This window comes from Hevea brasiliensis, chromosome 1, assembly GCF_030052815.1.
Source record: "Hevea brasiliensis isolate MT/VB/25A 57/8 chromosome 1, ASM3005281v1, whole genome shotgun sequence".
NCBI lineage: Eukaryota > Viridiplantae > Streptophyta > Magnoliopsida > Malpighiales > Euphorbiaceae > Hevea > Hevea brasiliensis.
In genome coordinates, this window is record NC_079493.1 from 110,158,544 (window position 1) to 110,174,600 (window position 16,057).

Below are 16,057 nucleotides of genomic sequence, written 5' to 3' on the forward strand. Positions count from 1 at the left end.
AAATTCATAAAACCATATTTTTTTCTACCAAAATATTTCATTTATGAATAATATTATAAAAGTTACTAAATAATTTGTATTTCCTAAAAATCCACCCTAAGCCACTATTACAGGAATGGTGATCACTTGGGTAGAGTTTAACTATATATTATGTCATATTATATAAAATTTTCTTATTTTTTTTACTTTTAATTTTTTTTAAACTATTTATCTATTTTCCATAATATACAAAAGCAATATTCATGTGAATAGTATTTTTTTTATTTTTATTATTTTAAATTTATTCTTTTTAAATTTTTGTACATTCAATGTCCACACATTCAAATATCTTTTTCTTTAAGTGCTTTTAAAAAAATAAATATTTTTAATTTCAATTTATTTTCATTTTTTAACCATTTAAGTATGAGTTATATAATTATTTTTTGTTTAAATTTTCTTTTTATTTTGCTGATCTTGGAATTGTGCTTTTTCTTTTTTATTTATTTTACTTTTAATTTTTTTTATTATTTATTTTTTTACATGACATACTAAGAGTCTGTTTGGTTTGTTGTTGATAAAATCACTTTTTTAGATATATTAGTTAGAAAGTATTAAAAAAATAATTTAAAATTAAATTTGGTAAATTTTAGTTATAAAAATAGTAAAGTAACAAAATAATTTTTGTTAAATTATTTTTTTAATAACATATAAAATATTATTTTTATGTAAAAAAGTAATTTTAAACTTATAAACGTAATACTAAATAAACACTAAAATATACCCAAATTCCCTATTATGGGGAACATTGCTTTTTTTTTTTTTAACTTTTTTCAAGATTTCTTTGTCTATTTGTACCTAGGGGTGGCCACGGTCCGATTTTGAACCGGAACTGAGCCGGAACTTGTTCGGTCAAAACCGGACCAAAATCGATCAAAATCAGAACCGACTTCGAATCGGACCGAAACCGTCCATTTGCGATTTGGTTCATGTTCATATTTTTTAAGAACCGTGAACCGACGGTTCGGAACCGGATTGAACCGACAATTTCAAATCGGATTAAACCGGCGATTTAAATATAAAAAAATTCAATAAATATGTTACCTCATTCCTAATTCATTTATATATATCATTAATTCTCTATACAATTATTCTCTGTATTTTCTTCAATTCTTAATATTTTTTTAATTTTTCTCAAATTCTCTAAATAATTATTTTTTACACTCATTTTAATTTCTAATACTCTCTCAATTTTACTACTTTATTATTTTATATACTTACTGAAATTTTCAATACTATCTCAATTACTTTGTTATTACTTTAAATCCTCAATAAAATTTCCAATACCCTCTATTTTAATTTTTTTTCTCTTTTATACTTTTTAATTATCAATTATTATATAATTTTTTAAAAAAATGCAAGTAATAGAACTAGAAATTTTTATTCTTCTAAATCCTAAAGGGATATTTAGGCAAAATTAAGTTCATACACTTTTTGCTAATTTCTTTAAAAAAAATTAATTTCATCTCTAGTTTTTTAATCAGGTTCAAGTCTTTATTTATTAAATTTTTCTTAAAGATAAATTATTTTCTTTCTTTTTCTTTTTCTTATTTTATTTTGATTGAAAGATTTCTAAGAAAAATTAAAATATTTTTACAAATATAACTTAAATTTTGAATCAATAAAATTTTTCTCTAATTTTTTTTTATCTAAGATACCTTTAAACCATCCCTGAACCACTTCCAAACCGTCCTCCAAACTGTCTTAAACTGTTATTTTTCGAACCGCCCTTCAAACCGTTTTAAACAGGGGCTCAAACCGGAACCGGCGGTTCAGGAACCGTCTTTCAAACCGTCCCCTGATGGTTTAGTTCAAGTTCATGATTTTATTGAATCTAAACCGACGGTTCCTGAACCGGGGCCACCCCTATTTGTACCAAAAAAATGCTAGACCATAGAGTACTCTACTCTTCTGTGACTCTACCATGCACCTATTTTCCTATTAAGTGCTTTTTCTTATTTTCTTAAAATCCTTATAATTTTAATTTATTTTAATTTTTTTTAAATACTTAAATATGACTTATACAGTCATATAATTTTTTATGTTTATTTAATTGTTAATTTTACACTAATATTTTTTATTAAATTAACTTTAAATCACTTTATTTATATTTTAATATTATATATATATATATACTAAAACTATACTCAAAATCACTATTTGCATTAACAATAATTTTAAAAATAAATATGTTTTCTTTTATATCCTTTTTTTTTATCATAAAACAAAAATTAATCTCATTATTAATCATTATATCTAGAACAATGCACAAACAACTTCTTTATACCCTTAAATTATTATAAACGGAAATTATTATGTTGTCTATCTATTTTAATAAAATTAATTATTTAACCATGTATTTTATTTTCGTTAAACTCTTTAGTTTTTCAATCAAATTTTTTATTAGTCTATAAATTTTAATGCTAGTTAAACTGTTATTTGATTCTTCTATTTTAATAAAACTAATTAGTTATTGTTTATTTTTGAAAAATGCTACAATTTATTCATTCTATTTTAGTTAACTAATTAGTTAACTTTTATATTTTGAAAAAACACAAAATTTTGAATAACATATTCCTAGGTGAGAATGGAGATTTTTCTTAATAAAAACCAAATCTAAATTTGTAATTTTTTTTAAATTGTTCAAATATTTTCATTCAATTACTTAAGCATAATTTTTGTGTTTTTTATATTGAGAAACAATTTTCTTGAGTTATCACCGTGGTATCACCTTGATTATTTAGAGATTTATATGAACTTATTAACTTTTCGTATATATAACTTGTAATATTTTTTATTAAAAATTAAAAACATAGAGAGAATGAGGATAAAAAGGTGAGGGTGAGGGTGTGGATGTAAAGAAGATAAAATTTGGGGAGAAATAAATAAAAGAAAGTAAAAGAGAAATAAAAATAAGAGGGTAAGGAAAGTTTTGATATAAACAAATAATTGAATGTACTAAAAAGTAAAAAAAAAGCTAAATTATAGGAATTAATTAATTTTTTTTAAAATATAAGATCGAATAATTAGTTTTATTAAAATGAATTAACTAATTAATTTTACTAAAATATATAGACTAAATAATAGTTTAATCAACATTAAAATTATGTATTATTTAGGGGTGAGCACTATTCGATTTGAACCGAATAAACCGAACTGAATTGCTTTAATTCGGTAATTCAGTTCGATTTTTAAGATAATTCGATTCGGTTAAAATTTGCATTTTAAGAATTTCAGTTATTTCGATTTAGTTCGATTTTGAAGAGAAAAATGGTTGAACCGAACTAAACCGAATTACTTTATTAATTTTAAAATTAATTTATTTTTATAAGAAATTTATGAATTATATATAATTTTTTATATATAAATTATTTAATTTTATTGATTAATAGTTATTAAATTTAAACCAATGTCAAAATCAGATTAAATACTTTGAAAATTAAATTTAAATTAAAAAATCTAACAAAACTCAAAAACATATTGGTTCAAACCAAACCGAACAAAAAAAAAACAGTTTAATTTTGTTTGATTTTTTATTTATTTTAATTTAATTTGATTTCTAACATATAATAATTCAATTAATGCGGTTTTGATAATTTTATTCGGTTTCAACTAAATACTTAATCTTAGTATTATTAATATACAAATTAATTAAAAAATTAAATAATTTAACAGATTAAAATATAAAAATTAAATAATATATATGAAAATAAAAAATAATTAATTTTATTAAAATATAAAAAAGTAAGTATGTTAAAAAAATTGCAAAGAGTAAAAAATAATTTTCCCTATTGTAAAAGCAAGAAACTCATCCCTTCCCCCCCAAAGCACGGCTTTAAACTCGTCACATCCTTCCTTTGAAAAAAAAAACAAAAGGTCTCCCCAAACCGAAAGTTTACTGCATGTGTCACTTTGGCTTTCACAAAATTGACTAAAGTTGATGTAATCACTGTTAGTAAGGACACTACAAATCTCCTCCAAATTAGTCTTCTGCCTATATCTGGCTTGTGGTCCACCTCATACACCTATTACTGAGAATTATTTTATAAAAAAAAAATTGTCCAGCCTAACTCATTTAATAATTAAAAATATACCATTCACTTAACTGATTGAAATTTTAATTCTCATCTTCTTATTAAAAAAAAGTTACTAGAATTTAAAGAAATATTTATAATTTTTTTCTTCTATATTATCATATAGGTTCCTTTTAGAATAAATTATTTATAAGAAAAGTATTCAATTGAATTTTTACATAATTATATTTAATTTTTATTCTTTTAGATATAATTTTTTAAAATTAAAAAAAATTAAAATTTTTTATTCTATGCATTATAATTGATAAAAACAATCAATTTTATAAAATTTTGGTTTCTAAATAACAGGATATTAGATTTATATATACACTTAAAATAAGCCAAACAAATCTGCCATTGTCTTTACATTAACTTAATTTCGATTGGAATTGTTATATTAATCTAATGATAAAATTGATATTATCTTTTTTTTTTTATGGACAAAATTGAGATCATTTTAAGTAAATACTATGGCTTGGCATTAGCTATAATCTCCTTCTTTGTAAATAAAAATCACTACTTTATTTCACAAAGACCAATGTTGGGAAATGGGAATACTTGGCTCACATGGAAATTTATGAAATGAAAGGGCAAAATAAAAATAATTGGATTAGAACATTAAAATGGTTAGCCATTTTAATATATAAATTAATTTAATTACTCATATAAATCTGAATTAAAATCAATTAATGTGATATTTATTCAATACTCTCTAAATTTAATATCACTCTTTGCTCTTATAAAAAGAATGCCATTAATATAATTACTGTCTTCCTTCAGCATAAGCCTCATTCAGTGGCGGAACCAGAAATTGATATTAGGAAGGTAAAGATCATATAATTTTTTTTTTCTCTTATGAAAAAAATAGTGATCACCTTCGATTGAAGTTGAAAAAATAGTTTCTAAACTTTAAGAATTTCTTTTTATGAAAACGTACATCAATAATTTTATTTTTATTTAGTATGTTAACTTTTTAATTAAACTAACTTAGAATTTTATTAGTTCATCATTCAAATTATAAATTAACGATTTTACATGAACATAATTATCAAAATAAAACACAAAATGTTAAAAGTTAATAAAAATTTTCACTAAATTTTACATCCATCTATACTAAATATCAAAGTTAATAAAAATTCTGTAAATGAACTTGTCAATTTTAATTAGGAAATAAAATGAAAAGGAAAAAAAAGGTAAAGAATAGTAATAGAAAATGGTTGAGGAAAAAAAGTTGAATCTTTAGTCTTGAGATATTGAGCAAATTATAAGGTATATATAAAAGTAATTATGATTTGTTATTTTGATAAATTAATTATTTTAATGTGTTAAAATATTTATTTAATTAAGAGTTTGAATAATAAAATGTGCTAAATTAAGATTATGATAAAAATTAAATTTAAATATTAAAAAAGAAAAAATTTGAATTGAACTAATAATGTAGCACTAGTCTAGCTAGGGAATAAAATAAATCCACACAATAACAAATATAAGAAGCTTTTAATTTTTTTTTTTTTTTGTAAGCCAAAGGGACAATGGCCCCTGCTGGCCCTCTAGTTCTGCCCTTTGCCTCATCTTCTTATGTATCTAATATTAAAATTTAAAATATAAATTAAAAATTGTCCTAAAAATCTTAATTCATTTTTACAGTTAATTAATCCCTTCAACCCTTGTTTAATGGGAAACATTAAAAATAAAAATCTAAATCTTGGCTCAATTAGAATCTCTGTGCTTAATTTCTAATAACTCTAATCAATAGCAGAAAATGTGCTTGATTTATAATAATTACTCTGATCAACGGATCCTCATTACAATAAATTAGGGTCTGATTTATACGGATGAGGTCAATCTCGATAAGGCAACTTAACCGTTAACGGTTATGTTGCTTACATAGATATGCTTCTGTTGTGTTGCAAGACCTTCACCATTTATTATTACTTTTTAGGGAATTATAAATTTAAAATATAAATATATGATAATATTTTATAAATTTTATATGTAAATTTTATTATGTATATATATATATATATTATGTTTTAGGTTTATAATAAATTAAAATTAGAAAATAATTTTTCCTATTTCAAATATCAAAGTGATTATATTGAAAATTGATCCACTCTATCTTTCTTTTAATCTTGCAAGATTAGATTAATTTTAAATTTATCTGGAACTTGCATCATTTTATCACTTCGATCACTAACCCTTTTTTATTTATTTAATAATGGAGGCATAATGAGTAGTACAACCGATTCTTTATTTCTTATTGTATATATGAATAATTTTAGAATAAGTATACGAGGATACTTGAATTTGAAACTTTCTTGCTCTTGGCTCTTTAAAGATGGAAAAAAACCAATTAGAAAATAGCTCGATTAGTAAATCATTTTCTAATTCACTAAGGATTAGTGTGTTGAAAAAATTTTAAATTAGAGGCTCTTTAATTAATATAAAGAAAAAGATAATAAAAAAAAGATAAATTACAATTTAGTTTTTAAAGTTTGACAAAATCTGTAACTATTTTTAAAATTAAATAATTTAGTACTTGAAATTTGATAAAACCTATAATTTAGTCTCTACTATTGAATTCCGTTAAGTTACCATTAATTTTAATAAAAATGACTAAAATACCCTTCTTTATTTTTAATCTAAAAATAATTTAGTACATAAGGTTTTATTTTCTTAATAATTTACTCCTTAATGTTTTGCTTTATTAACAATTTAGTCACTATATTTTTAAAATGTAGATCCCATTAAATTAAAATATTGTAAATTAAAACTATTAAAATATGAATTAATTACTTTAAAGTTCTTAAAAATTTTGATTAATTACAAGATCATCCATATATTTTGCAAATTGATCCTTAAATATTATAATTACTTATAAATAAGCCTTTATAATTTTGTAAAATTCTACTTATGTCATTATTATTTTAATAGTATATATATATATATATATATATATATATATATTTATAATATTGTCATATATTATATTATATTATATTGTTATATATAAAAAAAAGAAAAAAAAAATGAAAATGGACACAAATTGTTATTAAAATAAAACTTAAAGGATTAAATTATTTTCAGATTGAAAATAAAGTTAAAAGTATTTTAGTATTTTTACTAAATTTAATGGGAAATTAATAGGAATTCTAACGGTAGGGACTAACTTATATATTTATTAAAATATCAATGACTAAATTGCTTGGTTCTAAAACTATAGAGACTAATTTATAAGTTTAAACAAATTTCTGAAACTAAATTATCAATAAAATAAAATCTTAAAAATTAAATTGTTAACGTATTGAAAATAGAATTAAGGGCATTTTGATTATTTTTACTATAATTAATAATAACTTAACAAAAATTCTAATGAAATCAATTAATTTATCGGTTTTTTTAGATATCAGAGATTGAATTATAGTTTACCTTGAAAAAAAATATATACTAAACAGACTTGGTTAAGAAGGGTAAATAAAGATGGGTGGAAGCAAATGCATAAAAGGTAAAGGTGCCAGGGTATTTGTTAAAAAAAAAAAAAGTGCCAAGGGTGTAAGAAAGGACTGAAGAGGGGGGATCTAGCATTTGTAGCCCAAGACTGAGGACCCAACCCCAAAACAGTGTGAAAGGTCACAGCCTTTTAGTGCAAGACGAATGAGTGGAAGCTGTCAGGCTGACTCTCAGTCTCAGTACTGTCTCTGTGAACATTTCGCAAAACCATTATATAATTATATAATTTTATCTCAAATTGAATCATCCAATCCAACCTAGCTACCACACTGTTTTTGATCTATTATATCTAAGCCAAAAAGCATTCTAATTTCCAAACAGATGCTGCCATTAGATGTACACAAACTATTCCAACCACAAAGTGCCAAATTAAGTGGACTCGTGAGATTTGCATATAGGTATAGGTTGAAAAAATTTTCATCTTTCTTTTTTATCAACAAATTTTTCATCTTTCTCTCACCAAGCAAACATGCACCCACCATCCACAATCAAGTATCCTTGTGTTTGAATATCAAAAATGTAATTGATTACAGGTAAGAACTTAATCTCTGAGTTTTTTTTTTTAAGAAAAAAAGGGGGAAAAAAAAAAGAAAGAAAGAAAGAAGAAGGGATTTCTCTTTCGGAACTTCTTTATTTAGTTATTTATTCATTTCTTTATAATTTTATTTGTTGATGCTGTCCTTGTAGAAAGACTGAGTATGTGGGATGCATTTGAATACTTGAACTCAAGTTGCTTCTATGGCGGCTACAGTTCTGTAGTTCTTAACGCTTTCTTGATTTAATTTATAACAGGAAGAAATCTCCAGCTTTATTTAATTTGCAGAGTTTTTCCAAAAGTTGTGAACTTGAAGAACAAACCCAAAACAAGACTTAGCACACCAACATCCAAAAAAGAAAAAAGAAATCACCTAGTTAGCTGCTGAAGAAACCCCTGTTAATATCTGGGTTGCAGCTGTGACAAAAAGGAGAAGTAGAAGACAGAAAGAGAGGTGGAAAAAAGAGAAGCTGTGCAAGCTAAGAAAAGGAGAGAAATGAATTGTGAGGATGGAAGAACTGTGTTGGGTTCATGATGAGTAATGATAATGATGAGACAAGGAGGTTTAGGTGGCTCAAGATGTCAAGACTGTGGAAACCAGGCCAAGAAAGACTGTATTTACTTGAGGTGCAGAACTTGTTGTAAAAGTAAAGGGTTTCAGTGCCAAACACACGTCAAAAGCACCTGGATTCCTGCTTACAGAAGGCGCCAGAGGCCTCAAAATCTTTGTTCTTCTGCTGCTGCTCTTGCTATTCAACAACAGCACCCTCAAAGACAGAACCCTAAAAGGCTTAGAGAAAATCCCTTGACAGGTAATCATATCCTTATAGATCGCAATTCAGAGTAAGTGAGTAAAATATTTCCTTGAATTCAAGAAAAAGCTTCATCTAGATATGAATGTGATGTGCATATAGTAACCCTAGCTATAGCAGCAGCTCTCTTTTGGGTGTAATTCTGACAAGAAACATCTTTAAAAGATAGATTCTTTGCTCATTTTTCTTGTTAGTTGTTTAAATCTCTTGTTTTGATGATTTGCTTTAGTTTAAGGATTTTGATGGTACTGTTAATCTGAACCCTTTTCTTTTAGGTATAGAAGTGGGGAATTTTCCTGCCCAAGTGAACTCCATAGCTACATTTCGTTGCTTTCGTGTGAGTTCCATTGATGAAGCAGAAGATCAGTTTGCATATCAGACGAGTGTGAGTATAGAAGGGCATATTTTCAAGGGCATTCTCTATGACCAAGGTCCTGAAGAAAGCTCCTTCAGCCACCTGCAAGACCCTAATCTCACAAATGCTGGTGCCCTAACCAATTCAACTGCTTTAGCTCCAACCTCTTCATCAGTTGCTGCAGATTCACTTGGTCCTTCATACCCATTTCCCCTTAATGCTTTCATGTCCGGTACGCAACTTTTCTTCCACCCAAAATCATAGGACTCGTTTGGTTTCATCGCTACAATTGGAGCCCCCAAAAAAAATCTGAAATTCAATAAAAAAAATCAGTTGTTTTTTTTTTTTTTCTTTATTGTCAATTTGATTCGATTATGCAAGGAAATTCCCATCTTCCCTTTATCGCCGTAGCTATATATATCTACGTTATTATTAGTGGTCTTTGAACTGGAAAATGAATAAGGGAGATCATGATCATCATGTTCATTAATCGTTCAAATTTCAATTATAATACATATATTTTGATGATCAATTATATGATCTTGTCTTTGTTATTTAATTAGTTAATTTGATTATGTATTATATTATATTATATGGTGCAGATATAGGATTTTCAGTTTGTCTCTTCTTGTTCATATAAATATATTTGCTATGTGCTCTAATGAGTTCTGCAGGCTAATGTTTCCTCATCCCTTTGTTTGTTTATCAACTTCGAAGCTGCTTTTTTCCTGTTTCTTCGTTTCTTTGCCGGCTTCAAACAAAACTATGCAGACAAACTTGCTAGCAACCAAGATTTAAAGATAACTCTTTTACATGTTTATTATATGAGTTGTTGCTCAGCCAAAGCATGGGCATCAGACCCAAAAAATTAAAAATTCATGCACACACCCAATTCCACATGAAAATATATTATACATACACTAGCTTTTTTTGTATATGATTCAATTGCTGTTATAGAGTACTGCAGAAGGATAGAAAATGTTCACTGTATGCTTGCTATGAAATTATTAATAATTATAATGTAGATAGTTCTCGTACATGCATGTCATAACACATTGATTCTCATAACATTTTATAGTAATATAGATTTGAGTGGAAGTGCACTACTTTGTACATATATTTTAAGCAAGGTTTGTAAAAGCCGGAGGAATCACCCTATATAACTATAAAGCACAAGCTAATCCCCTTAGGTTTAGATACTTTAGTTTTTAATTAAACACAAGAAAGATTAGGTGGGCATCTTGTGAGATTTTAGAGATAATGACTTTCTTTAATTACAAAAGCATTACTTAAGCCCCATGCCTAACATTTTTTTATGCTAAAGGGATCATCAAACCAACTATATATAGAAAAAGATTGATACTTTCAATAACATAGAAAATTCTTGCCTAAACTTAGAGTGCATAGTCCTATCTCTTGTATCCCATTAATATTAAACTTCTACATAAATATAGCTGAAAATTACATATTTGTTTTCAATTTCTATACTTCTGTAGTGTTAGATGCATTCTCTTAAAGAAATGACCATATAGTGTGGATTCTCACTTAGAGTAAGCTTCCACTCTTTGGCTTTCCTTATATAGTTATGGGGAAAAAGATTTCTTTAATGTAAAGAAATGACTTCTCATGGAACATATCCTGCAATTTGGAGGAAAAGGAAAATTTATCATATGTACTGTACTGTTGAGTGTGTTCCCTCTTTGCATGGGTACTGCAAATATGGGCATATATCCACCGTTAGATTACTGTATGATCCAAGAATAATCTAAGAGTGGGTGCAACACACAAATCATTATCCAAGAGAGATTAATATAATAAGGTGGTTAGAAACCAACTGGGTACAAGGCAAGGTGCACAATGATGTTTGTCATACTAGGAAATATATAATATATAGTGGCATCTTTTTACACACACAGCATAAATCTATATATATCCCTTAAGAGACTTACCAAAAGAGAATGTTGTTCTTTTGTCCTTTTTCTTTTTGTTGAATAAGATCGAAAAAGCCATTCATGATTATATAAAAAATAATTTATTGATTTGTGCATATATGCGTATGAATGTGCCAACCATTGTATGGGAATAGAATCTAATGAGTTTAATTTAGTGATATTAGAATCATTTTTAAAATTATAAAATTTTAAATTTGAGTCTTAATTAAAATTAATTATATAAAAAAAATCCTAATAGAATGATTATGAACTTGTTCATACTAAGTGAAATCCTTAGTCATTTGCTACACTAGGTGTATATATAAAATATATGTGTGTTTATCATGTGCATAACATATGCACTCATGTTGCAGAAATGTGGGGTGACAATACTTATAGCAACGTAAACGCTTACGCTTAAAAAAAATGACGATAAACATTTAAAGATGCTGTTTAGCATCTCTATATAAAATTATTAGTGTCACTAATTATATATTTTCTTATAGCATCATTAGGATTATATTGAGTGATGATAATATTTTTTGTTTTAAACATTGAAGGTGCTTACGCTTATCATCAAGTGCAGGTCTTCACTTTCCCTTGCCTTCTTACATCCAATTAATTATTTATTTTCATACACACACACACACAAACACACGCGTACACACACACATATATATACATATAAGCCAAGACTGATTGGCTATTAGTTGCAGTCTTGCAGAAGTATGAAGAAAAGATCAAGAGTATTGTGAATTATTAATAAAGCTCTTGCATTACCTAATTTCTGTCCTTGATTACATATGTTTAAGCTTAAAAAAATTATTATTCTAGGGAACAAGCATATAGTAAAAAGTTTACTTTGCTCTCATGCTATTCTTTGTGTTATAATCATATATTGAATTAGAAAAGTAATCCTGTTAATTAAAAGCTTTCTTCTGATTGCTTAAGCTTTAGCTACAATGTGCATGCATGGTGAAATCTCTATGAAGAAGCATTAATTAATGTATAATTAAGTTCTGGACACCAAAATCAGATATCTATCTTTCGTCAGAAACTATATTATTATTATTATTATTATTATTATTATTATTATTATTATTAGAGAAGAAACTGTCACTACTGCATATTAGATTTAAGTCAATGATTCCTTAGCACCAGTTATAAAATTATTGTCTTTAGATATACAAGTCAACAGTTTTGTAACAGTTTAAAATTATTGCAAACAATTTGATAAATTATGTAAAAAAATTAAGAAAATTGCTGTTAAAATTGTTTAAATAACAATTATTTACTCTTATTTAAAACAACAGTTTTTATCTATTATAAAAATATAATCAAATCGCTACTTTATGTGACATCAATGGGAACAAATGTAATATTTCTTAAACTACTGCTTTTGGCTTATGGGGGCAATTTAAGTATCTATGTCAGTGATTTTTTTACTGCTGGCTTAGATCCATTATATAGTAGTGTATTTCTTTAATCATGTGAATCTAATTCGACCTTTGTTTATTAAAAATATAGAGTTATACTTTAGTTAATTCATTGTTATTATACTTATACATTTGTTTAACAAAGTCATCAATAGGCATTTTTAAGAAAACAATTCCTTTGGAATAATTAAAAAAAAAAAAACCCCAAAATGTGATTAATATATTAATGAGATTTTATAAACTTTTTTGTCTTATATAATTGAAATTTGAAAATTTATTGAGTGTGTATTAGAAAATAACTCATTTAATTTTACACCCACCAACATATGAAATTTGTTTAAAAATATAGAATGGAAATTTTATATGAATATGAGAGTGATAAAGTCTCCCAGTAAATCTCGCATTTTGAAATAAATGGCTAATTTGAGATTTTATAGTCTCCGATCCTATTGAATTAAAACTTATTAGTTCAATATAATTTTTTAAAATAAAATAAAATGAGAGAAATGATATATTATTTATAAAAACATTTTTTTTATAAATATCGAGTGTTAAGTGTACGTAGTGATAAAAATCATTGCGCTCTCAAAGGAAAAACTTAAATTCGATCTTTGAAAGAGACAATATTAAGAGGAGCAATCACGAACTCGAAATGAATTAATAAATTAGTAAGATATTTTTTATAAAAAAAAGACATTTTTTTTATATGCTTAGTGATTTAATCTTTAAAAAAGAGTATAGTTTTCTTTTTCTAAGTAGTGATTGCCGATGAAATGAGATTGGGTTAATTAAACTTATTTAAAAAATACTGATGTAATTTATATTTTTTAAAATTTATTTAATTTAAAATATAAAAATAAAAATATTTTGAATAAAAATATTTTTATCTATTAATTATGATATTTATCATATTTATGATAAAGAATTGGTTTAGCTATTAGATAAATTTAATAGTGGATTGTCGTTAGTATATAGATCATAATCATTTTAGTAAAACTATGTCAATTATTATTGAAATATAAAATTACGAATAAAAGTATTATTTATTTTATTATTAAAATAGATAAAATAATTATTAATTTATTATATACTGCATATATAAGAAATAACAAACGAGCTGGTTTAACTATTTGAATTTGCATTTAATAGCAGAACTAAACATTACCTAAGCCTTTTAGGCCTTATTGAATTAACTGCAAATAATGTATATTTCAGTTATTCATATAATACAATTTTCATATGTAAATAAGGAAGAAAAAATATTTTGTTTTTTTAATTTTATTTTATTCTGCAAACCAAATGAAGCTATAGTTTTAAATTTTTTTTTTTTTGGCATTGATACTGCTTTGATAAGTCAAATGCAGATTTTTATTTTTTATTTTTCTAATTAGTTAAGAATTTATGCATACACAGACACAAAGGACAGAGAAGAAACACGGTTAAACCTTGTTCGGTAATAATTTTTAAAGTCGTATTTAGTATTATTTGATAGCATAATATTTATATCAATATTTAGACATTCTGAAAGTGGTTTATGAAAAATTATTCTTTATAATTTTTTAGAGATTGAGTGAATATTTTAACTATGATTAATAAATTATATCACTATTTTTATATTTAATATTTATTTTTATCAAATATTTTTATTTTTATAATTATATAAATAATTAATTATTAACGATTAATATCTAATAGCTAGTCAATTGATAACTATTAAAATAGTTAAGATTACCAAACAGGGCATCAAGGCACATGGTGAATGATAAAGAAGAGCTGTTATCTTTCTTAATAAGTTTGGATGGGAATGGTATTTGGAGTATTTGTTCCTCTCCTCCTTATTCTCGCTGAGGATTTAAATTTGAAGTTTCATATCCCTTGTAGTGTAAAGGTTAAAAAAAAAAAGAAAAAGAAAATCACATTTTAATAAAAATTTTATTAAGCTCATCCTGATTAATAATTATTTAAGTGTGAATATTGGTATAAAAAATTTTATATTTTCATTTGTGCGAATATTTTTAAAAGAAAAAATAAAAAAAATTATTAAAAATTTAAAAATAATAATATAGTTGCATATATTTTTTTATTAATAATATGAAAAATAATTAATAAAAGTGTGTATTATATTATTTAATTTATTAATAAAAAAGTATATATAATTATTACTTTATTATATTATATACATATATATAAAAAATAAATTATGTTCGTCAGTCTGTCCCGTCGCTAACGTTGACACATCCTGAAGCGCATAAATGGTTATCATTATCAACTTATCATTCTGATCTGCATTATTAAATGTTTTGAAATCAAATTTTGTAGTCATCAATTCATTAATAATGGAGTCACATTCTGAAACTATAAACTTAAATAGCAACTGACATCACCAATCTAGCATGGTCATGAACATTGAGATCTACACCCATGCTCATTAACATGCATTGTATTTTAAGCGGCCCTATAGTCTGTAATGTCCTTTTTTTTTGTATTTTAAGGTATTTCAGTGTATAAAAATTTTACAAAATTATTTAAAATTTTTTTGGAGTTTAATTTTAAAATTTTTAATTCAATTTAGTTCATTAATTTATTTTAAATTATTCAAAGGCTATTTGACAAGTTTGAAAGTTTTTTTTTTATGTTCTTAAAAAAATTTTGAACCTTTAAAAATTTTTCTGGATTTATTTTGAATTCCAAGACAGAGTAAGTTTTCAACTAAGGTTATATTGGGTAGAACACAATATAATACAATATAATTAATTATATGATGTAATAAAGTTGTAATGTATTATAATTGTTATTACATTATATATTTAATTATAAAATAAAAATATAAATAATATAATGTAATGATAATTTTAATTTTAATATTTAATTTATTTATAGTGTCAATAATAAGTGACAATAATTATAGTGATTAATAGTCAAATGCTAATAGTGGGAAGATAAAATAGTGGTGATGGTGGTGACTTCTAGAGGTAGTGGTGGTAATGACTAGGTGGTGATAGTAATGGTCAAAGTGATGGTGTCACAACTCGATTTTATGGGCTGGACTAGTACTAGGACCTAAGCCAGTATAAAGTCCCAGAGGCCTGTAATAAGTTTTACTGTTCTCAAATCTATAATTAAAACCCAAAAACTAAGGCTTAACATGTAAATAAAATAAAAATAAAATATTTCATTTTAATTCGGATCAACTCAACTTAATGATTTTCAGCTACTAAAGCGATGAGAGCTTAGCTTAACCCTATTACCACTATTTACAAATTATTTATATATCACAAAAATTTTCATTTAGTAAAAAAAAAACCAATAACTCAATTTAACACTATCTCTAACAAGATCCCTAATACTGCTAACACATGCGGAGTTCTA

The 16,057-nt window shown here is 25.0% G+C and overlaps 1 protein-coding gene across 2 annotated transcripts; it reads left to right on the forward strand.

Annotated features, from left to right (window-relative positions):
* The first annotated feature begins 7,988 nt into the window (after window positions 1-7,988).
* On the forward strand, window positions 7,989-9,853 carry LOC110668179 (protein SHI RELATED SEQUENCE 1-like). Of its 2 annotated transcripts, XM_021829329.2 has the most exons (3): window positions 7,989-8,152; window positions 8,412-8,966; window positions 9,242-9,853. In XM_021829329.2, the coding sequence occupies exons 2-3, from the start codon at window positions 8,696-8,698 to the stop codon at window positions 9,583-9,585; spliced, it is 615 nt and encodes a 204-aa protein (XP_021685021.2). In that variant the 5' UTR covers window positions 7,989-8,152; window positions 8,412-8,695; the 3' UTR covers window positions 9,586-9,853. The 2 variants fall into 2 exon arrangements, with proteins under 2 accessions (XP_021685021.2, XP_058002460.1); XM_058146477.1 differs by lacking the exon at window positions 7,989-8,152 and having other exon boundaries at window positions 8,245-8,966.
* Window positions 9,854-16,057: the final 6,204 nt, after the last annotated feature.

Coding starts and splice junctions, on each gene's coding strand:
- LOC110668179 (XM_021829329.2), top strand. CDS start 8,696: ATGATAATGATGAGACAAGGAGGTTTAGGTGGCTCAAGATGTCAAGAC. Junction 8,967..9,241: donor TAGAGAAAATCCCTTGACAG/GTAATCATATCC, acceptor CTTTTCTTTTAG/GTATAGAAGTGGGGAATTTT.